At 37.6% G+C, this 25,579-nt stretch overlaps 1 protein-coding gene across 1 annotated transcript in view; it reads right to left on the reverse strand.

Annotated features, from left to right (window-relative positions):
• gna11b (guanine nucleotide binding protein (G protein), alpha 11b (Gq class)) overlaps positions 1–12,717 on the reverse strand; it is a 40,661-nt gene extending 27,944 nt beyond the window's left edge. The window contains exon 1 of the mRNA XM_046876524.1: positions 11,714–12,717. Coding sequence (XP_046732480.1) covers positions 11,714–11,849 — 136 coding nt within the window. The 5' untranslated portion in view covers positions 11,850–12,717. The remainder of the gene's footprint in view (positions 1–11,713) is intronic.
• Between the last annotated feature and the right edge of the window lie 12,862 nt (positions 12,718–25,579).

Consider the following 25,579-nt stretch of genomic DNA (forward strand, 5'->3'; position numbering starts at 1 on the left):
TCTTTTTAAAACCTGCAAATATTTATTTTTAATATATATTTTATATATATATATATATATATATATATATATATATATATATATATATATATATATATATATATATATACACACACACACACACACACACACACACACACACACACACACACACACACACACACACACACACACACATTATATATATATATATATATATATATATATAAAAAAAAATACATAAATACATAAAAAATAAAAATAAATAAATAAAACTAGACAGAGGCACTGTCAGGATAAACCATATACAGATTTTGTTCTTCGTGTTTTAGCACTACTTTCCTACACTTAGTTTTGAGCCAGTATAAACCAAGGTCTGTCTCGGTCCGTTTCCAAGCAAACCATAGTGCGCTTCAATATGCAACGAAAAACCAAGAAACCCTGAATCGACCAAACTGCAGGAAGTGAACAACTGAGTACTTTGCTGGGGCTTTTTTTGTGTAGCACTGCAGAAGTTCAAGAGGTTTTGGATCAAACCTCTCACTTACCACTGAACACTGCATACGAAGCAGGTAGAATCCTAGCTTATCAGAACATTCACACATGCACATGGGCAGACACGCACACAAAACGTATAGTGGTAGGTCATGCTTTCCAGTGTGCAGTATCTTTTTACCAAGCTGCCACTCAAACATGCAGATCAGCAGATCATTTGCATTCAAGGGCTTACCACAATAATCTGATTGCGTTCATGAAATCAGAACTAACCCACAGATTTGCATACACCAGTTATAAACTACTGATAATGAAACTTGCCCAATTTTCAAGTCAGCAATCCAGGAAGAGTGGTAACACCACAGGACATGTAGCGAACAGTTAAACTTTTCTGCCCAGGTAACCAACCTTAAGGGGTCAAAATGAAAAGATCTACACCTTATAAAAATAAGTCCACAGTCACAGTCCAGGATTCGAAACAAGTGCACAACGGGCAGGAACTTAACCCTTTGGTTAGCAGACAATATGTACAATATATGTATGATTTTTCTTGCCATATGTGGTTCTTCCAATCAGTTAACCACAAAAGTTGAAGGTGCACAATCTTATACCTGCGTTTGGGTGGGGAAGCATTGCATTTTCCATTCACTTCAACCAGGAGACCTGAAACATGTTCCAGCATGGCAATGCATCTGTAACACATAGCCAGCTCCATTAAGATATGGTTCATAAAGGTTGGAGTGACCTGCTATAGAGCTCTGACCTCAATCCTACTGAACACTTTTAGGATGAATTGGAACACTGCACCCTTATTATAACAGCAAATGGGGACTAAAAGTGGAAAGGAATGTTCAAAAAGCACATACCAATCTTGTGACCAGGTGTCTACAAACGTTTGTTCATGTAGTGTACACTGCATTCCACATGAGAAAACAAATCTACAAAATCCTACAAATTTCACTTTGTTTGCCTGCTTTTTAAACTAGGACTTGGTGACATCAATTACAGAAAATATTGGACAATCAAATCAAACATAATTCCCCAAAGTGGGGAAATTCCCCACATGCTTCTTTGCTCCACACAATCGCAGCAGTGTTAAAGTCTCTTCCAAAAGCTTATTGATGGATTGGCTTGATTTTCTCGCGTTGCAGACGGTTTCCTTTTACAACTGTCGATCATCTCCTCTCAGGTTTGAAAGAATTTGATTTGCCACTTTGGACCCCTTTTTGCTAAAAGCATTAATGACGCCTTGCGTTGCTTCAGATGCGTCGCTAATGGCGCAACTGTCTAAGAAGAATGCAGTGTTAAGGAGCGATGAGTTGTCGAGTGCCGGCGCACGGCTCCCATTTGTCTGCATCAACAAGCTTCAAACTGATAAAACACGCTTGCTGAGAGTGAGTGAAAGAAACGATGTCCGAAACAGCCACATTTATGTCATACATTAAATATGGAACACTAGGAGTCAAAAAATAAACACATAAAAAAAAAAAAAAAAAAAAATTGGTCAAACCACAAGAACCCAATTTTAAAAGCCTCTGCTGATTTTATATAACTGGTTTTATACATTTAGTGGGTGACTAGAAAAAAAGATGAATTACTTGGGGGAAGGGGGTTATAAAATGTGAAATAATTATTTTATGATGTTTAATGGAGCACATTGGTCCTGGAGGAATGTTATTTCATTACACTGTGTACTCTCTACTGTAAATTGCTAAAATGGCAATAAATGCCTCTTGACCTGACTTGAAATTTACTGCCATTTTAAACACTTACTGTTCTCCTGTCTGATTGGTTGGAGAGGTGTCTAATCATTTCCTGTAACAGCATTCTGAAAAGTAGCAAAAGAAAAAAAAAAACAGAGACCACGATGTGAAATTTCTAGAAGTAATGTTTTCTATTGATGGAAGAAGTCTCAAGTGTCAGCACTGTACCCAAGCAGTCAACAGACGATGGTGAGTAAACAGTAAAACTTTCTTTCGGCTTCTCCCGTTAAGGGTCGCCACAGTGGATCAAACAGTGTACTTTCTAAAAGGTTTATACTACCGTTATTTATTCTAAACACAACGATACAGATAAATGATTTCAACCACCAAGCATCTAGTATAATTGGCATAAAATGACGAGTAGCACCATGTCAAAACAGTGACAAGGTTATAGAGCCTTGTAGACGAGTGTTTATACAAGATACAGACATTGTCACAAAAGCACTATGATGTGTTGTTGGATCCGAGTCTGGAAAACATCAATAACCAATCCTGTGACATTTCTTAGTTTAAAATAAAACTAAACAAAAAAAACCCCCTTCAAATAGAGCAAACCTCCATCCTAGACTCACTCCTAATGCTCAGCAACTTCATGGCCTACTTTATTATAGAAAAAAAAGTGATATATTAAATGTGTCAAGGATAATAAAAGAGGGGTTAGAGAAGTGCAAGTGCACAACATGGCGGACAAGCCGAACCAAATGGAGCCTGTGGTGCAAAACTTACCCATGCGGTTACCGTGCCACGTCTCTCACTCTCTTTTTTTTTTTTTTTTAATAAAAACTTACCCTTCCTGCTTTTCACATTTTAGGTCTGCTGGTAAACCAGAGTAAAATTGCTGTGGTTACCAGACATAGGACACCGCCTTTCAAGTGGCAAGACTATTTAACACTGGTTTAGTAAAAAGATGTTCCAGGTGTTTGGTAGTCTAGAAGTGATTCAGTCAATGGGAAACCCACAAAGAAACATCTAGTGGGTAATGCATGGTGGGTTGTCACTTCTGTCTCACTGCTATAGTTTTCACTAGAAACTATTTTTAGACATGGAAGCTTCCAACCAGCAAGACTGTGATTTTTCTAACAAGGTCAAACAAGTAATACCTTATAGCCACCTTTTGGGTTATAGCTATAGAGATACAGAAGGTTCTGTGTTCAAATTAGAGCACCACCAAGTCTACATATCAAAATTGGGGTTTTGTGGCCATACTTTGATCCATTTGTTAAATACAAGGCAGTTCCTTCTCCCTTTTGTTCCTATTCTTCTCTTTTTTGTGGGTAACGAGCAGTGGTGGACGAAGTACACAAAGCATGTACTTGAGTAAAAGTATAGATACAGTAGGTGAAATATAACTTAAAGCAAAAGTGCTGCCTACTTGAGTAAAAGTACAGTATTTGGCTACAAATGTACTTAAGTATCTAAATAATGTATATAATTTGACTATATTTTGACTAGAATATGACGCTTTGCTTAATCAACTCAGTTCATGTGAAAAGACTGACGTTAGTCTCAGCACAACAATCTATTAATAAAACTATATTAATGAGTCAAACACTGATTGATATGTAATAAGTTATCATGAGCCCAAAACCTTCTTTAAAAGACTTCAAAAGAATTATGCAAATAAGTTAACGGGTGCTGTGGCAATTTAGAGTCATGAGTTCCTTCCATCGTATTCCTCTCTAAATGTTCTGCTTGCTGTTGAACTGACGTTGAACTGTATGTTTGAAATAAGTAGATACCACCAAGCGGTAATGGCGGTTTCAGCTTGAATGATGCCCTGGGTGAACCACTCCATGACCCAAAGTCTCCCCCATTGATTAGATTCAGCTTTTAAAAGCTCCTCTCTGCTTCAGCTACTGTCAATGGATGAGTAAGAACATATTCATACAGCAGTCAAATTTGGAGACATTTTTGAGAGCTCCATTTCATGTAGAAATTTTACATGCATTTATTGCACAAATAAATACACAGAAAACCTTTATGACATCACCTCAGTTTAAGGCAACCAAATCAATAAGTGCTGTCTAACTACAATCCAACCTCACGAGATGGGTTGGAATTGCTTTGTTGCTACACACTTTATGATGAACTACATACTATGAATTATAATGTTCTGCAGCTAAAAGAAATATTGTTGCTCTATGAATAAAAGCATAGCAGGCAACACAGCATCAGTGATATACACTTATTAGCCCATTTCATTAAATGCATTAGCCTTTACTATCCTCATAGAGCTCCTGAAATATCCTGATAGAGCGGCATACACCATCTTTGCACGTTTCCCCCGACTTCTTTCATCTTTTTTCTGAACTGGGCTCCTGAAGTTCTCACATAAGAGAAACATTTCAGCTCAGGAAAGTACGAACCTGTCAGAGTTACACACTATAAAATGGGTTTCCCAGGCTGCAATCAACATATCAGTGAACTCGGGCATATTTCCGCAAAAATATTTAAACACTATATCTTCCAATAATACAGACATAATGCATGCATGCATATACACACAAACATATGTGCATGTGAAATAAGCAAACTGCTAAAATATGTGGAACTTCAGTAAATCGTGTCCTTAAAATGACTTGCTCGTTTGTGTTTGGATGCAACTTTTGTCAGTCATTTTATAGACATTTAACAGGTCCACTATAGATCCTGGGGCTGGGGGCTGAAAGAAGACTAATCTACCCTACTATACCTTCGAAAGGTTGTTCAACACATGCTTCTAGTCATGTGTATAAATGTAAATAGATGTTGACCAGATCTGGGAGCATTCTGCAACTTACTAAGATGAAATAAATAGAGCAAGAATGGGCAAAGCAAAGAAGTCAAGAGAAGTAGATAAGAGGAGACAAGAGAATATGAGAAAAGGAGAACAGGAGGCCGAGCGTGAGAGCGCTTCATCCATCCCTGCAGGTCTCTTTCTGTGATGCTGAAGAGTGGCACCTGTTCTATTTATATAGCCACAGGAGGAGCAACCCGGGTCACTCAGCCACCTTGAAGCATTTCATCAAGGAGAACTGAGAATGTGTGTCTGTGCGCGCACACACACAAATGAAACAAGAGAACAGGGGAGGGGAGAAAAAAACAACACGCACACAAAAAAAAAAAAAAATGCTACAGCAAAATAAAGTGAAAGAAAATCATCCAATATCCTGAGAGGTTTCTAAAAAATGTTAAATAGCATCAGGTGAATATACTGTGTATACTGATCCTTTAAGTCCTGTGTGTTTCAAGTTGGAGTCTTGAATGATTATCCTGCACATCCCGCAGATGCTGACTTGAAAAAAGATTGGGGAGCTCAAGTCAACACATTAAACTCTCATGCTGTTCAAATCATTTCTGGACAACTGTTGCACTATGGCAGGGCTCCATTGCCTTTAAGGGGTGTACTTTTTTTTCCTGAAACATTATTTAGGTAGGTAGTTAGTGTCCAAGTAATTTACACAAAAATAGGACCCAAAGTAAACCAGAAAACACACCGTCTCCTCCAGTTTGACTACTTCAATAAGGTAAGCGACGCACCTGCATTCAGTCTTTCACAAGATGTAAAGGAAAACATTCTTGGACTGTCACCTTCTTCTGTTGTTCCACAGTATAGTTCCAATGCAGGCTGTTGGTGTTTTTTGGTGGTGGACAGGAGGACAGGCACTCTGTGAGCAGATCACAAGGGGCTTCCTTGTGTCACTTTTGAACGGTACTAACTAGGAATCAGGAATTGCCTACCAGGAACACCTCACAATGCCTTTGGTTCTGGGGATGCTCTGACCCAGTCGTCTAACAATCAAAATTTGGCCCTGGCCAAAGTCGCTTAGATCCTTGCGCTTGCCCGTTTTTTCCTTCCCCCAACACATTGACTTTAAGAACTGACTGTTTACTTGTTGCCTGATATATCCCAGCCTTTAAGAGAGACAATTCTTACAGGATCATGTTTTTCACTTCACCTGTTTGTGGTTTAAATGTTATGGCTAACTACAAGTTGCAACTAGACTATATGGGCAAAAGTAGATGGACACCTGAGCATCACGTCCATACATGCCCATTTCATAATCTGGGGCCTTAATGTGGAGTTGATCCTTTATATGTTGTTATAATAACCTCCACACTAATGAGAAGGCTTTTCACTGGATTTTGGAGTGTGGCTGTGGGGAATTGCACTCAAAAGCATTAGAGAGATCAGGAAACAATGTTAAGCGAGAAGGCCTGAGGTGCAGTCAGCATTTCAGTTCTTCAAAATCAAATGTTAAGTTGAGGTCAGGCCCCTGTAGTAAACTGTGTCTTCATGGAGCTAACTTTGTGCATAGGGTCAATGTCACTGGGTTTCTTAGTTCCAATTAAGGGAAACTGTAATGCTACAACAGCATTTGTGAGCTTCCAACTTTGTGCCAACAGTTTTGGAGTAGAAAAATGTATGTAAAACGTGTCCACAAGCTTTTGGTCATATAGTAAAAATGGTTATGAGCAACAAAGAGGCAAGAGCAATTATAATCTGCCCCTTGATTTAATAAATAATTCTGTAGGTCACTGATTAGTGGACAAAAACAACAACAAAAAGAAAGAAAAGAAAAACCCTGAAATGTCAGGTGGTATTGTAAATAGCTCCATCAATGAAATTCTTTCCTTTCAGTACATTCAGCTGAGCTGAACCTTTAATCATATCACTACCCAGAGCCAGTTGAGTTTGGGGGGAAAAAAATAGTGGGCAGAGATATTTCTCTGATTCCAGGCTGAGTGAACTGCATAGCCATTGAAGCAGTTGGCACAGCATAACCTTACAACAAGTGCACACTTTAATTTCAGATTAGCTAAAAAGAAAAAAAAAAAAAACACAAATATACAAACAAAAAAACAACATGCCTGAAGCAAATGGCACAAGCGTTTCATCGCCTCCTAATGAAAAGTCCAAAGTCTACCAACGTGTGTTTGCACAGCCAAAGCTGGCCATCTTAAGGCTCTGCACAGGAAGGTGCCGGCAGAACTCGCCCTTTTCCCTGCATCTGCTTATCTGTTAGAGTTTTCCGCAGTTATGTTAAGGCAATTCCATGTATACAACATGGATGGCATTTCACCAGGATTTAAATTGAAAGTGAAAGTTCGGATGTTTATCCTGAATGGTAACAAGGCACCACCCAGGCCCTGAAACACATTTGGCACTTGACAGGAATAGCACACCTCAAGTGTTACCATTCTCACAGCTGTACTAAATATTAATACAACATAAAAGAATAGCAGACGAGGTTTTTTTCATGCTGTCAGACTTTAGTCTCACAGTACAAAGAACTACGTTTCTACTTCTACTTACAATCCTGTTCCAACTCATTATTTCTGTAAACACCTTTGGTGCAGTATAAGAGGCAACATAGAAGGAAATCAAATTTCTGCAGGGTTGCGACCCTGAAACAAGTTAAGCAGCTGTTTAATCATTTTGTAGCCAAAAGCACATCTTGCTATTGTGGGATGTACTATCCTACATTAACACCATGTTAAGTGTTTATGTTATATATACGGTTATACTGTGTAGCCTATAGACTTTTGAAATACTCTATACTCTGCTGATGCAGATTAAACAGTATCTTTAGGGATACAAGTCCATCCCTGTTTAGCACAGAGCCACAGGAAGCTTCATCTGCCCCTCATATATTAACTGTACAAGCACAGCTACAACCTCAGCTTAACCAAAGAATATCCACACACCAATTCTTATCTTGGAACTTTAGGATGTCCTCACCAATCAGGAACTAAAGCAAGCTGCACATTTATCTTCCAGTCTTTTTTCTGTCAATTCCCTGGCACGAGGGATCAACCAAGTCGAACGACAGAAAAACTCCAGGGGTGCATGTCACCTCCTCAGCATACCAGGCTTACACATAATTCCTTACTTTGTGCTTTGACAAATATAGGCAAACTATACAAAATATAAGTCGCCGTCCAACTTTGGGAGCAACACAAAGCATTTAGGATGTGGACAAACCAGAATTGTCAAGACATATCCTTTTTCCTATTGCCAAGACCTAATAGGATTACTTGGACCACTTTAACTCAATTAGGACTGGTGCTTAATAGGATGACAAAACCATACTTTTGACATTACCTTTAACAAGCCACTGGCCTTTGATTTTTGCCTGAAGACAAATCACAATGCACATTATTTGTTCCATTAAATGTTGTGGAATGTCGAAAAAAAAAAAAACATATTTACAGTTATCACTCACGTTATACACATTTGCTCCTTCACTGCCCTGGTTTTTTCCCCCCCTGTCTTGAGGTTAAGAAAACAAAACCGGCAGCTTGTCATGTCAACAGGAAGCCATTTGTCCATAAAAGAACAATGGGGAAAAGAGAAAATTTGCCTCATTGACACCTTCTGGCCAATTAGATACCAGAATACAACAGTGTAGCAGAATAAACGATTAAGTCTCTTCACTTTAAAACATTTATTATGAGTAGCTCAGTGGGAAATCTAGTCAAGCCTCAAGGCTTCGACTCAGCAGGTCAGACGGCTTAATATTTACTGGAAATTGAATTGAGGTGTGAGTTGTTGCTTGTCTTGTGTAGTGACTCATGATGCTTGTGACACTAAATTCACTTTGCCACACATTATCATTCAACTAATACTTAACCCTGGAGTCCAGTATGATCCAAAGCTCCGAAGTATAATGTCATAAAATCTAAATCCACCTTATACAGATCGTATTTAGCTTTAAAATTGGGAACAATCTGATTTTTGGATGACATACACTGTAACTCATGAACGATGTTAATATGATGACATCATCGCCAAACATTCCCAAAATAATGCACATTTTTGAAATATCGGTTTTATGGTCAAATTATTTACTTTGGTAGGCTAATTATTTAAAACACACACACACACACACACACACACACACACACACACACACACTGCACTAAGCGGTTTGATTAAAAACAAACAACAACAAAAACTATACACCATGAATGCATATTGTGCCTTATATACAAGTCTTCAAACATTATATTTAAGCCACATCACACACCCCTGAAGGTGACTTCTCTCTAGACAGCACAAACGTCTTTCCTTCTTGCTCTGCTCTTTTTCCTTCACACATTACCACTGATCAGCTCCCTTTTCGTGCACTCGGTTCTGTGGTGGTGAGCGGAAATGAATAGGAAATGAATGCTGAGCGTGTCTGAGCCAGATATCGCTACGCCACTGTCCAAGTCACACAACAAACACGTCCGGATCTTGAAACAAACCATCGTGGGGCTTGATAAAGCCCACAATTCGACTTCCTAACAGATCTTTGGCTCTTCCACCCGTGGCTCTGTCATCGGCGTGTGGCCACAGACAGTCGGCGTTTTTAAAATAAACCCAGGCGATTAGGAGACGGTGTGGAAGTGGAATGATGACCTCAAACTGTCTTGTTTGGAACTGTAGCCTAGTTCTTGTAAAAACCTCCATGATGCTCGCTGCTGACAGTATGGTGTAAAGACCCATGAGACGTGGACTTAATCACTCGTTTAAGATACATCGGAGAAAGAGAGAGAGTATCACCGTGTTGAAACCTGACTGTATTAGATGCATTAGCAAATTCGTGGGAAGCAAGTATAGGACTAGACCTGTTTGGTTAACATACTTGGTTCAAAAACAAGTGTGCTGTCCAGGGCTTGGGTTTTACACACTAATCTAATAAGTTTTATAGACTCAGGTTAATTAAAATACAGAAAAACATATAGAAATTCCTGACTGGAGATTTCGCTGTTCCATCATTGTTTCTCCGTTTTCTTCAACAAAAATATCCAAGTATTCCACTAAAACATCATTTAATCATAAAACATTATCACAGAGACACTTTCACTCATGCCGTGTCTGGATTCTTTTTCACCACAGTAGCATCTCGGGTTTCAGACTGAAATCAGATTCCTGTATTGTGGAGGGCATGCAAAAGTCATTATGATCGACCACCAAAATTGTCTGTTGCGCTATGACGACATGTAACGCACTAACGGGGACTTGTAAAGCAGCTGGATGAACGGCTTGTCAACGTTTAGTGTCTTGCGTGCATATTCACGTGGATTCACGTCTTGTATAAATGACTGTTCTTGATTGAGTAAGATTTCTGCCTCCAGAAATGAACGTTCTAAACATCTTGTGTGCAAATCTAACTCAAGACCTTTTAAGACGAGACCTTTAGTATTCGCTTAATCATCATGAAATCGATTGGAAAGATTTGCTTGCTCATGATTTGCAGAACGTGTTCAACCGAACTAAGGGATTTTTGTAGCGTATCTAAAACCCCTGGAAGTGTTGCTTCTCCGACACGTCCTAATAAGCCTCCTCTACCTCTACCTCTCTCTCTCTACAATTTTTTTGCTTGCGTTTTAAACTTCGACCTGGTTTCATTTTGGTTTCAGAAAATAAAAGACAAGACGGTTTCCCAGACTGTTCTTACATTCCCAGTTTTAGATGGTATACATAGATAAATGTACCCTACGGCTGCTTCTATGGGACAAAAAAATTTATAAATAAAATTTAAAAAAGAGCATAACCCTTCCAAAGGTGTCCGTACACGTGAAGTGAAGAAAACTAAAGCAACTGGAAATTACTGCATTATCCCATAAGCTCACATACAACTAACCCTTTCCGAATAGAGTTTAATCATGATAGTGGAGAAGTTTAACCCAGGGCTGAAAGTCACAGAGACCATCAGACTTATGTAAGCCAACTTTAGACCCATCAGTGACCTGTTCCACCAGTAGAACCATTACAAACCATTAGAAACCAGTCGTTGTTCACTGCTGGCTATAGAGCCCCATGAAAATCAATGGTCAGGTGAAGGTTTTGTAGTTAATCAACCCGAGACATTCATCAAGAGTGAATTTTGATTTGGGAATTTTTTACCAAGCTCTGAAAGCTCCTAGCTGATGAAAAAATAAAAAAATATATATCGTACATGACAGGCTCATTTAATAATCCGTAAAATGCACCTAATATTTGACCAGGAACAATAATCTTGCTGAAAAGTCGCTCAGTGCGGATAATTTTCCCAGAACAAAACACTTCATTCCCAATTCTGTTTTCCAGCAACCTGTGCAGGTCGGCCCTCAGGAGGCTAAGCTAGCAATGCTATATCGGTTAGCAGGACGGCTAGCAGGCTAACGTACATAGAGTAGAAGTGGGGGAAAACGTTAGGAAGAAAACGGTATGGGACTAAACCCAAAGAAACCAGAGGGAGACTGCGTCATTTATATACAGACACAAAAGCCCTTATCACCGTGGCTTTCTAAATGACTTGGTTCATATTAGCATTCATTGATTTGGAAGCGCAGAGCCGTTAGCCGTGCGAGAACAGTTGAACACGGACAAACCTGTTGGGCGGCTGAAGAGAACCAGCGCCAAACCACAGCCACGGATCCGGTTTGCACGCCGTTTTCTAATGTTTAACACACAGAGGGAGGGGGGGAAAGGCAGAAAAGAGAAATGTCAGACGCCCAGGGCTTACCAAGAAGGAGAAGCTTTAATTCCCGCCTGGCGTCCCGCTTGTCTCGGCGCAGCTGCTTATCGATTTCGGAGTTGATCCGTTTCGACTCCTTCGCCTCTTCACTCAGGCAGCAAGCCATCATAGACTCTAAAGTCATCCCCACCTCCTGAAGCCCGCGGCCTCGTCCGGAGCTCCTAAATGCTCCAAATAAATCCGATCCACACGCAGAAAAACGGTCAGGTGCAAAAAAATAAAATAAACGGGAGTCTGAATTGGGAAAGGGAGCTGGGGAAAAGGAGTAGGAGGAGGGGGCCGGGGGGCCTCGATCTCGAGTGAAGTCCCCTTACCGAAAAGCTGTATGCGGTCACCCGGCTGCGGATCTCGGCGAAAAAATCGCGGAGGAATAAACCGGGGAAGGAAGGAAGAAGGAGGAGGAGGAGGAAGAGGAGGGGGGAGCGAAGGCGGTGATGGAGGAGGAGAAACAGGGAGCGGAGGAAGAAGAAAAGGAGGAGAATTGAGCCTTCAGTGCGATTGCTGAAAGTCGCCAGTAACGGAGTCGCGCTTCACTTACAGACGCGACGAAGAAAAAGGGCGAGTTTTTATATATATATTATGGAGCCGCGCGCGCGGGCAGAGCGCTGTAGTCGCGCGGGGCGGCAGGCGCGAGCGGTATTCGAAAAAAACTAAACAAAAAAAAAAACCCCAACAATAACAACTGTGGGGCGCGCGCCACATCTGCAGCGCGCACGTTGCAGAAGTTCTGCGTTTAACTGATTGAGCTCCGAATGCACAAGCAGATCCTCATCACTCAAACTACTGCAGGAACTATTGTTTATTTTCTTATTTTGCAGTCAAAGACTTTCTATATTAGTCACCATTTCATCTAAAATATATGTATATTTCATGCAATTAATTTTGCAGCCATGTACATCCTACATTGTTATTGTAATTATTTTAATGTAAGTTTATTCTTTTATAATTTACTAATTTATTTAAGTAATAATTGTATTTAATTTTGCAACCTGACCTCCTACATTAGTTTTAAAAAATTATATTAGTTTTTTTATTCTGTAGTCATTGAAATCCTAGAGTATTAATTATTTGAAGTGATATAAATGTTTATTTTATTTTGCAGCCAGAAATTTCTTACATTAGTCACTATTTAATCTATAATTGACTTTTATTAAATTATATTTTATTTTTCAGCCTGGTAAACCCAACAATATGTTATTTATTGTATTTACTGTATTTTAAGTTTTTTTTTTTTATTATTCTGCATTCACAGAAATCCTGCATCACTAAATAATTTAAATGAAATAATATATATTTTTGTTTTTGCAGCCAGGGACTTCTTACATTAGTAATTATTCTATATAAAATTATATTCATTTTTTTTTTATTTTGCACTCAGGGTGTATTGGTACTTTGTAAGTGATTTTGAAAAATACTGCAAATTCTGTCTTTTTTGTTTAAAATTATTATTATTTGCATCCTGCTAACCCGGCATAATTTTTTTTTTTAAAAATACAGATTTTTCCTCTATAAAATCCATGAAGATAAATCAATATAAACTATCCTTTAATTAACAATGAAAATATTATATTAGTGATATAGTAAAACTTTTGTAAGGAAAAGCTCATTTTAAAATGTATGTAAAAGTGATTAGTATCAGTGCTTTTGCATAATTATTAAGAAAGACGACTCTGTGTCTGCTGGTTTCTCTGTAACATGACGTGTGTTTATAGCTGCTATAATATGTGATAACAGGAACTCACTTGTATCAGGGACATTCCACCAAATAAAATGTAGCAATAAACTGATAAACGAAATGTCATTCTTTAATGAAAAAAAAAATACTAATGAGAGTTTGTTTTGGAGTGTATTGTGATCATTTGAATTGTGTATTATTAATATAATTATTTTTTTTTTAAAACCTTGTGGAGTGAAAGTGTTTGCAAAACACAAGTCGTATTTACAAGTGTCGTATTTATTTAGCCTGAACACAATTGACAGATCTTTGTTGACATCTAGTGGCCATATTCTATCTATCTATCTATCTATCTATCTATCTATCTATCTATCTATCTATCTATCTATCTATCTATCTATCTATCTATCTATCTATCTATCTATCTATCTATCTATCTATCAACACACACTATATGAACAAAATTATTGGGACACCTGGCTTTTCCTGTCATATGTGGTTCTTTATCAAAATGTTACCTCAAAGTTGGTGGGACACGATTGTATTCAGTGTCTTTCGATGAGGTAACAATCAATTTTCCCTTAACCTGAACTAGGAGACAAAAACCTTTTCCAGTATAACATATATATAAAAATATAAGGGTTACACGGTTTGGAGTGAAAGATCTTGAGTGTCCTGCTATAGAACTCAACCCTATTGCATACCTTTGGAATGAACTAAAACACTGACTGCACCTGAGACCTCCACACCAAATCTTCACAAGCACACTACAAAATCTACTGGGACATCTTCCCAGAAGCTTGGAAGTTATTCTAACAGCAAATGGGATGGATAATGGGAAGCTCCCTTATCCAATACATATTGCAGTAAATACTAGTAATTTCTGTTAGAGTTTAAACAACATAGAACAAACAAATCCTAGCGTTTATCCAAATGTTTTAGAGACAGTTGCAAGATTCTGACAAATATAGAATTTTACATATGTGTGTGTGTATAAATACATATGTAGATGTATACACACATACACACATAGATAATAAGGATAGATTTTTCTCTTGTATCCTTGGTTATCATTGATAATAACCACTCTTCTGGGAAGGTTATTGAATAGATTTTAAAGCTGTGGCAATTTTTATTTGTGTTCATCCAGCCACAAGATCATTAATGAGATCAGACTCTGATATCAGGTGAAGACATCTGGAATGCAGTCCGTGTTCCAGAGTGAAAATAATTCACCCAAAGATGTTCAGTACAATTAAAATCATGACTCTGTAAAGGACGCCCAAGTTCTTCCACACCATTCTTGCGAAACCATATTTGAGTCTTGCAGTTCCATCGAAGGGAAACTGTAATGCTACAGCATACAAAAAAAATCCAGTGTATTCAAATGTGTGTTGCAGAATTTGTGGCAACAGTTAATAGAAAAATTACATACAGTATGGATGTAATGCTCTGGTGTCCCAATATTTTGATGTGTCTGCAAGTACAATATAATATTACTTATTTTCTTGTTTTATGTGTAATGTTAATGCATTGCATTAATTAACATTAACACACACACACACACACACACACACACACACACACACACACACACACACACACACACATTTAAACATTTATTTTCACTGTAAAAACTTCGCTTTGCATAAATACTAGCTTTACATACTTTTGACATCAGCATCAAGGATCAGCTCTGAGCCCTTTCCTGTTTGCAGTGGTGATGGACAGGTTGACAGACGAGGTCAGACAGGAGTCTCCCTGGACTATGATGTTTGCAGATGATGAGGTGGAGAAGGTGAAGGAGTTCAGGTACCTTGGGTCAAAAGTGCAAAGTAATAGAGAGTGTTTTAGAGGATTGAAGAAAAGAGTGCAAGCAGGGTGAAGTGGGTGGAGAAGAGTGACAGGAGTGATTTGTGATAGAAGAGTATCTGCAAAAATGAAAGGGAAAGTTTATAGGACTGTGGTGAGACCTGTGATGTTGTATGGTTTAGAGACAGTGGTATTGAGTAAAAGACAGGAGGTGGAGCTGGAGGTAGCAGAGCTGAAGATGTTGAGGTTTTCATTGGGAGTGATGAGCACAGACAGGATTAGAAACGACTTTATTAGAGGGACAGCGCATGTAGGACATTTTGGAAAAAAGTTGAGGTAGGTGAGTTTGAGATGGTTTGGACATGATTTGCAATGGAGGGACATGGGGTATATCAGTAGGAGAATGCTGAGGATGGAGCCACCAGCAAGGAGGAAAAGAGGAAGACCAAGGAGGAGGTTTATGGATGTGGTGAGGGAAGACATGCAGGTGAAAGCGGCAGATGTAGAGGACAGGGGGGTATGGAGACGGATGATCCGCTAATGGGAGAAGACGAAAGAAGAAGAAGAAGACCTAACCTTGACATTCAGACAGTCTACTTCTCCAAACATTCAACTGAAATACTTTGCCATGCCTCCTTTAAAACTTGCCAAAGGTGTTCTTCATTAGCTTGAAATTTCTTTCTGACCTTTGTGTGATGGTGTGGTGACTGAGCAGGCCATTTAATGATAGATAACACTCCAGCTGACTCTTTGCTCTCTAAATAATGGTTACAGAGCTTCTAGTCATTGACATATTGTCTTGTCTTAGTGACGCCGGTTCCAATTAGCCGGGGTCCAGATGGACATGCATGGTGTTTAAGTATGGAGTCGTAGCCATGGTGGTTCAATATTTCACCACTTTCACCTACATTTAACCTACTCGTATATAATGAGCATGTTCATATAAAAACAAAAACGTGAAATTGAACGTGGTAATTGAACAGTAATATTGTTAATTGACATAGCTTGTTGCATATAAAAGAAACATGCATGTGTCTATTACGAACGATAGAAGACTAGGTGTTTCCAAACTTTTGAGAAATATTGTATCTTTCTGGGAAAGTTGAACCCTAAGCACACTGAATATATTTATACCGAAATATTTGTGATATGATTAGTGATTCTGGTGCTAATACTTGTATTGGTAGTGCATTTCTATTCTTTCTGTGAAAAGTTAGTGGCTATGTGATGTGGTGATGTCACATAGGTGTCTAGTGAATTTGCATACTTTCCATTTTCCAATAACATTCATAAATTAGAAATTATACAAAATATAGGACTAAAGAGAGCACATGCTTGATGCTGCAGTTTTAAAAGTAATGGAAGCATCACAAGGATGAGAAGAAAAGGTGAGAGAAGTGGACAGAATGAAGGACCAAAGGACTAAAGTACTGCTGCATTGTTTACTTAATGATGAAATCAGGAGGTGGTCGAAGTGCATTGTGGGTAATGCGGTAAACCGGTAAATAAAGTAATAATTAACCAAGATGACAAAAAAAAACAAACAAACAAAAAAAAAAACAATGACAAAAAAGTAAACTCAGAAACGGTTGACGGTTTTTTTTAACCAACAGATGGAGACAAACTATTGTATTCATCCTGTCACAAAGTTTTCCGCTTGTTATCACTGTAACGCCCAACAGAGGGCGCTGCGGCACCATTGACATTTACGTTGTATATGTGCGTCAAATTCCTCCATCAGCTCGGCTTCTGAGTAAATAACTAGGTAAGATATATAAAAAAAACATTCCTAAATGTTATTGTTTTCCAAAGAAATCCCCTTCAAGCCTATAATTGTTGACACCCTAACTCTGGCCTCTTTAGGAGCTCTACAACTCCTATGCAGAGTTGTACCTACTTTGGGCAAATTTATATGTATAAGCAAATACAGATCCATTATTAGGATTGATTATTTAATTACTTTATCCTAGTGATGTGTCCAGAGTCCATCCCTGGTAACCCTGGTTGAATGATTGCATGGGCTGTATTTTCAATGCAAAACACATTCCCACATAACGGCAGTTTAGATTAGCCAGTGCATTTTCCAGCATGATTTTGGGAGATATAAGATGAGAAACCCTGTACAGATAGTAGGATCCATCCAGAGACCATGGAGATGTGGTTTTCTACCTGCCACAACCGATACATTTTTATTGCTTAGTTTGTATTCTGGTATACATTGTATACATGTCCATTGCTTAGCATTATACACATTCACACACTTATTTAATCCTAGGGGCCAATTTAAATAGTCAATCCACCTATTAACATGTTTTCAAGAAGTGGTAGGAAAGCGCAAAACCCAGATCAAGCCCATATCGATTTCAGGGAAAATGTGAAATTCCATAAAATCAGTAAACCTAGTTTGAACCTTCATGCTGCCCCTGAGGCAACACAATTTTTTTTTCTTTTTTCAATAGTTTCAACTTTTCAACTATTTCAACTTTTAAAAAAGTAATTAGAGAGTAATTTCTTAGTGAGTTCCCTGCAGTAGCACACAGTCGCTGCGATAAAATGAAAATCAAGCTCATTTTTCCGGTCCATTGCTCTTTCCTACAGCCGAATCCACTTCACGCTGAACGCAATATGGGCTTCTCCACGGCTGTGAAGCTGCAAGCCAAACTGCAAACAGCGAGCCTGCTAACTGACAGCAGGAGATAGAGAGAAGAAGGTACGGAGTAAAAGATGTTAAGACTCTGTCAGGAAAATGTAAATGAGATGTGTTTTTTCCACCCCATCTTCCGGTAAAAAGGCCCACGGGATGACGTTTTGTCTCAGGTGTTAATGAAGGAAATGATCGAGTAAACAATGAATAAACAACAAACACAGGATGCCTGCTAGGCATGCTTTTCCTTCCCTCTGGCCTCCAGATTTACAGGTAAACACACACCGGCATTAGATTTCATGCTTGAGATTTCACGCACAACACACTGTAATATTGGCTTTTGGTATTCCAAGCTTTAATCTAGACTCCGGCTTTTAGAACGGAGCTGGGGCTTTGCAAGCACCAAACCTCTGTTGCCAGTGGCAACCATAAATGCGCGGGAAGTTTCTGCCGCCATCTGACAGCGCAGCGGGATGCGTGGAGCTTACTGTACAGCAAAGTAGAGGGGAAAGAATGGCAACAGGGATTAGGAGATCACAGCTTTGTGTGAGAGGAAAGCAAGACTATATGGAGTTTTGCAGACGCCAACATAGCTGTGAAATTATTGGAAAACAAATCATAGAGAATCAGCACCATGGGGCATTACTTATATTTACCCTATCACATGCTATTCACTGATTTACAGCACCCTTCTTTCAAATTGTCTCTATACAAGTAACAAAAAAATCCAAACATAATATTTATTTCGTATTTCCTTTTATAATTGTGTCAATATTTCGTAATATACGATAATTAAACCAATTTAAGCCAGACATACATTTTCCTATTTTGTTGCGAAATCATTCTGCTTAAAAAAAAAAAAATGGAAATAAAAAAATCTACAAAATGATCTTTCCAAACCCCTACAAACAGCATTATTCATTGTATATTATTCTTATAATAGAAAATACTATATAAATTGGACAATCTTCAAAATAATTTCAAAGAGCATTTCATAATATTGTATGTAGGGAGTGATACATAATGTTTATGAATAAGAGATGCTTATCCGAAAAAAAAAAAAAAAACTCATTAAGGAATAAAACAGGGAAATATATCAGATTTTGTTCTGAAAAATTAATATTCAACAATGATAATAAATCGCTTTGTCAAAATGCATATTTTTTAGTGTATGTAATTCATTTAATCTCCTTATTAGAAAAAAGAGAAAAGGGGAAGTGATAGCTTTTCTGTTAGGTTAACAGACTATAGACATCTAGACAAGTGATGGGAAGGTCACCCCACTCATGAGCAAAGTCCATAACCATTATCCTCTCAGTTTGGAGTAATTTAAGGCATTTTGGCAGACGCTCTTATCCAAAGTGACTTACAACTTCTTACAGCTAAACACCTACAAGTTTAATGGCCTTGCTCAGGGACCCAGGAGTTGAAGCTTGATGTGCCTGGGAATTGAACTCATGAACTTCAGACCCAAAGTCCACTGTCCTAACCACTACGCTACTATCTCCCCTGACGGTTTAACTGTACGGTAAATAAAATGAAGAGACCTGAATTTGATGTGAGGTGCATACACGCATTAACATCCAGATGCATTTTAGGGTAGTCAATCCAAATACTTGTATGTTATTAGAAAGTTGGAGGGACCTGGAGAACGTGGAAGAAACCCACTTGTTGAAAGCAAATAAACTCAGACTTTTCCATAAAACTGTCGGTTTTAAAGGTTTAAAATAATTGCCATATTTGAATCAGCAGGTGCGAAAGTAATAACGTGTGAGAAACTGATATGAATATATGTGACAGGAGAGATCTTCTCTCCTGATATTTCCAAGATGTGTTCATCCACCCATCTCCAAATCTGTTACTGAGCAGATGTGTGATTTAAAAAATACTTTCTTAATTAATTAAATCAGAAATCAGTGCCAATGTGGCACCATTAAAGATTTGTTCCTGGATAATGTCTTACTTTTTCTGTATTTAAATCTGTGCTTACACACTGCTGGACTACATTATTTTCAGGCATATACAGTATATCGCTCCTGCTTAAATTAAATCTCATTTATACCCAGTTAGAACATGTCGGGCCACGTTTTCCAAGTGACCTGCTGAGCTAATAGTCAGAACTAAGTCTCATAAGCACACAGGTGAGACTGAATGCTGGTGGTAACTCTGGAAAATATGCACGTTTGTTTCTAGCCATCTTGAAGAAATAATTGGTATCCGTATTCACTGATTCTGCCTATTTCTTTAAAACCCTTGAATTCCAAACTGAAATTTGGGACCTACTTACTTTTGCAGGTACGTTACACAGGGATCCCTTTCCAGCCATCAAAGTAGCAATCACACTCAAATACACTCAGTCACACACTGAAATTGAACTCTCGTTGTGAAACTTTAAATGGTTGGAATGAAGGAACTAAATGAACTTGTCATGCCTTCATTTTTCCACGAAAAATAATTTAATGAGATTTGGATCAGAGGTCTGTTCCAAATGATCCAATGCAAGAATAAAAAAACAGGTAATAATCTCATCTCTCCATCTGCCTGAGATTTGATTAGCAAAAAATAAATGACCAACTTGGTTCAAAATGTGTTGGATTGAACTACTCTATAGCTGTCAATTGATTGTTTATTCAGTTTATTCATTTCTTTGTATGTTTGAAAAGTTTATACATTTTCCCATTATGGACTGGGTTTAGAAACAGTGTAAGTGCTCTTAGCCAGGGGTCATCAATTGGGAGTCCATAGTCCAAATGCTGACTGAGCAAAGTATTTCACTGGATGAACAAAATTCTTCAATCCTAATCTCAACCTCACTCCAACAGCTGCCCAGACCTTCTCACCCAACTTCAATGCTGATCTCACTAGTGTTTTTGTAGCTGAATGTAGTTCCAGTCATGCCACAAATTCTACTGGAAATTTCTTGAAGAGTGTAGCTTATTCTAATGCCACAGTGGAGACCAACTCCATATTGAACTAATGCTTATGGAATAGGCTAGCTACAGGGCTAGGGTCAGAAAAGGAAACTCACAGACGTTTCACAGATTTTTCATTTCATTTGTCCTTCCTGGAATAACTTTAAAACTGACAAGGCGCAAGGCTATGGCACCATGGCTGTTTTTAAAAGACGATTCCAGGCCAACAATAGAAAAAACTATGGTAATTCTCCAGGCATCAAATTCAAGTCCATGCCACTTGTCAAAAGTTGGTTTTCTAAAAAAAAAAAACTTAACCTTTCAAATAAACCTATTTACAGCTATATTATGACTCTTCACTGCCCAATGATTAACTTTTATTTCACTGCATGGTCATGTCATCTGCTAATTCAATTAACTTCTTGCCTCTACAGTATTTGTGTCTAAGAAAATCCTTATATTTTTGTAGACTGCGTGCTCTGTAAATAACACAAACATTTCAAGATATATTCCATATCATTGACATGTAATTACTTCTACTTAAAGACATTTTTATCTGTTATATAATATACTCTGAAAAGCAATAAAAAGCAATCCTATCAATATCACCAGACACAAGTCCTATTACTTTCCCCTGCAGTACTGTGAGTCCGCTCTGATATTTTCAAGCCACCTTCTGAGAAAGGAATTTTCCCATCTGTGGTAGTGTTACAATCTTAAACTTATCAAAAGTTTGCACAGTTGCAATTAAAGACAGTGATTAAGAACCTTGTAGGAATCTAAATTAGGACTGCTATCAAGGTCCTGTTTATTAATACAGCAGTTTGAGCGCTATTGTCGTGACGCTCCAGTCAGGATCGCCATGTTGTTATATTTTCTCTCACTGTAATAAACATTAAAATATATATTTTCCTGTTTCTAACACTTTGAGGACAAAATGTTCACTTGCTGCCTAATACATCCCACAAACTAACACGATAAAGAGATAATCAGTGTTTACTTCACAACTCATAATGTTATAATGTCATAATGTTATGCCTAAATGGTGTATGTGCATCACAAGAGAGAACCGCTAAAAGTATTTCAAAATATTGAATCAACTACAGAAATTTAGACATCTTTTAATTGGTGCAACTGTTAAACAACGGTCAAGAAATTGTCAGTTATATTACCTTTTCGTACTATTTTAAGGTTATAGATATACTTATTTTATACAGCCTTTGGCTTTAGTTGATTTCCCCTTTCAAAACCATTAAATAATAACTATTTAGCATGTACATACTGTACACCATCAGTTCATTATTTTATGAGTAATAAATGATGGAAGAAACTCTTGACTCTAACTTGCCACAACAAACATGACCTTATTTGCACAATTTTTTTATAAAGTAGTTGAAAAGAAATTGAATAATTTAAATAGATATCAATCAGTGTTTGACTCATTAATATAATGCTAACCTATAGAGTCTTTTAACATAAAATTACTTGATTTAGCAAGAAACTTATGATAAAAATGATAATAGGAACATTACAGCCATAATAAATCATAATACTTTGGATACTTAAGTACATTTGAAGACACATACCTTTGTACTTTTACGCAAGTATATGGTTTGTGTATAAATACACACACTTACACACACACACACACACACACACACACACACACACACAGACACACACACACACACACACACACACACACACACACACATATGACCAAGAGCAATTTTTATAACTCTATTTCTTACAGAGAAAGGCCTGTCGTATTATATTATGCTATTAAAGAAAAAAAAGAAAAAAGTAGCATTGCATCTGTGCATGATGAAATCCTTTGTTTTATCTAGTTGTAACTTTTTCCTGTCCACCATGAATATATCATTTAACCAGTAAAAAAACCCTTTTTTCATGTTTTATGTGTGCTTTATTTTATTGCTGGCTCTCTGCTAGCAAACCCAACATAGATGGTTGTACAGACTGCGTCATTAAATAGAATCATCAAAAAAGATCGTTTTTTATGGTTAAAAGGTATCAAAATCTGATTTTTTTAGCAGGCTTTCCTCCCCTTAATGTAAACCAATAACAAGGGATCCTAATAATATTATATAAAATATTGCTAAGCTTTCAGATGCAGTGCTTTTAAAATGTAGATGAATTTGTAGATTCCAAATACTGTATTTCTGTCATGTTTTACAAAAGCAGCCAGTGCACCTGTCAAAATCTCAGGAAACCCTACAGTACATTTAGGTTTGATACCAATTGATACCAATTCTACCCACGTGGGTCATGAACAATAAAGTGCTGGCACAAAGCATCGGGCTCAATCCCATTATGTTAATTGAAAATCTTGACACTCCATGGCTACAGCTGTGCAAATATTTTTTTCGGACAAATAAAAAACAATTATTACGAATAAGGCACAATAGACGGACAGCTGCAACACACATATACATGTGTTGAATTAAACTCAGACCATGATTTTTTTCTGCTCAATAAATATACCCTCTGTAAAAACAAACAAAAATGTATTTAAAGGTAAAATACATGGACAAAAGTATTGTTACATGTGACATATCTGACAATATCTGCTTCCTGCTGAAGCAGTTACCACAAAGTTGGAGGCTTACAATTGCATTGGATGTCTTTTTTCAATGTGGTGGGTATTTTTTCCTTCACTTGAACTAGGAGACCCAAACCTGTTTCAGCATGAGAATGCCTCGGTGCACAAAGTGAATATAAAATTTACATGGGTTGGATCTTGGGTAGCCTGCTATAGAGCTCTCACCTCAATCCTATTGAAGATCGAATTGGAACACTGACTGCACCCCAGGTCTCCTCACCCTACATCAGTACCTGAGTTTCCTAATACCCTTTGGCTGAATCAGCACAAATCTCCACAATTACACTCCAAAATCAAGTAGAACAACTTCCCAGAAGAGTGGAGGTTATTATAAGAGCAAATGGGACATTCAAAAAGCACATAAAACCTATCGTCAGGTGTCCACAAACCGTATTTCTCAGATTGTCACATATTCACAGATTCGCACAATGTCATAGATGCAAAATTCGACACGCAGAGCTTTTCTTTCTGTTTAATGGAGGGAGATAACTGCAAATGATGCTTTGCTTGCATCAGCCATTATGCCACTGTTTAACTGCTTTCCCTCTGTCTCAGATTGCAAATGTTTGTCTCAGTTTTTTTATTGTGTTTCACAGCATGCATGTGTGTCTCTAAAGAACAGAGGGAAAAGGAACAAGGAGTCGATGCTACAAACACATTTGCATTATTTATACTCTTCCTCGCTTTCTAAAGAAGAATTTCAACTTTGTATAAAGTCAGGATTTGCAGTTTTGAAACTTCTGTACTGGTCTGGAAATTTGTACTGAGGACTAGTAATGACTAGGCTGTAGCAACCTGGTCATAGCACTACAATGAACATCTACTGTACAACCAGTTAATGCAGTGATTATACAATATTAAAACTAAACTCTAATAATAATTGAATAAGTTTTTTTTATTGAAAGATGATTCATTTGCTTTAGCAGCACAGCTTTGAAAGAGCAGAATCTGTAATTCAGATAAATGCCTTATTTTATTTTAGTAAAATACTTTTGTTCCTTTGTTATTGTACTTGAATACATTCTTTAACTGTCTGTATTTTCATTTTGGGAAACATGAGTGGCCTGCTAAAGAGCTCTGACCTCGACCCTACTGAACACCTTTGGGATGAATTGGATCACTGACTGCACCCCAGGCCACCTCACCTCACCTACATCAGTACCTGACTTTACTAATGCCCTTGTGGCTGAATGAGCACACATCTCCACAAGCCATTGTTTTTAGAACAGCATATGGAGACTGAACGTGGAATTTGATGTTCAAAAATCACATGTGAATCTTATGCCCAGGTTTCCACAAACCTTTGTCCCTATTGTGAATGATGCACAGGAGGTTGAAACATTAAATTGCATCAATTATTCCAGCATAGATAAGTGCTCTTACTTTTGCTTCAAAAACAAATAATTTGGTACTTTTACTCAAATAGAAATTTAAAAGGATGAATATCTTAGCAGGAGATTTTTACTTAAATACAGGGACTGTGCATTTTATACACCACTGTACTTTCTTTATCAAATTATATTTACAGCAAAAAACATTGTGTACATTGGAATATTAAATAGGAAAAAAGATAATGTTTTATAATGAAAAAAATTAATTAAAAAAATATTCTATAATCATTGATATATATTTGTGTGTATTATGACATTAACATGACAAACTGGGTTATAAAAAGAATCTAGTGATGGAACAACGGTTTATAGCTGCTTCAACATAAGGGATAAGTGGAACTAATTTATTCTATAGATGCACCACAGTATTAGGTAAGGCATAAACATTCAAAATGTGCTATTATGCAAAGGTGTGTCAGGGAAGTGTGATTCCCTCGAAATGCATTATTTTTCATTGCAGAATGGTCTGGAGTTCACACAGCAATTTTGCCAATGAGTGAAATGTTACATTGAGTAACGAATGAGACATCATACATTTTATTAGTTTATAGAACAATGACAGAGGTCATTAGTTGTAATTCTTTCAATTCAATTCAATTCATATTTATTTGTATAGCGCTTTTAACGATGAACATTGTCTCGAAGCAGCTTTACACAGATAATGGACACAGACAATTTACACTTGACTGTTATAGCTATGATAAACATTGCTTTCCTTGATCCCCCACCCCCCAACACACACACACACACACACACACACACACACACTGATGAGAAAAACCCTTTCAATAAAACTTCAC

Source organism: Silurus meridionalis, chromosome 20 (assembly GCF_014805685.1).
Source record: "Silurus meridionalis isolate SWU-2019-XX chromosome 20, ASM1480568v1, whole genome shotgun sequence".
NCBI lineage: Eukaryota > Metazoa > Chordata > Actinopteri > Siluriformes > Siluridae > Silurus > Silurus meridionalis.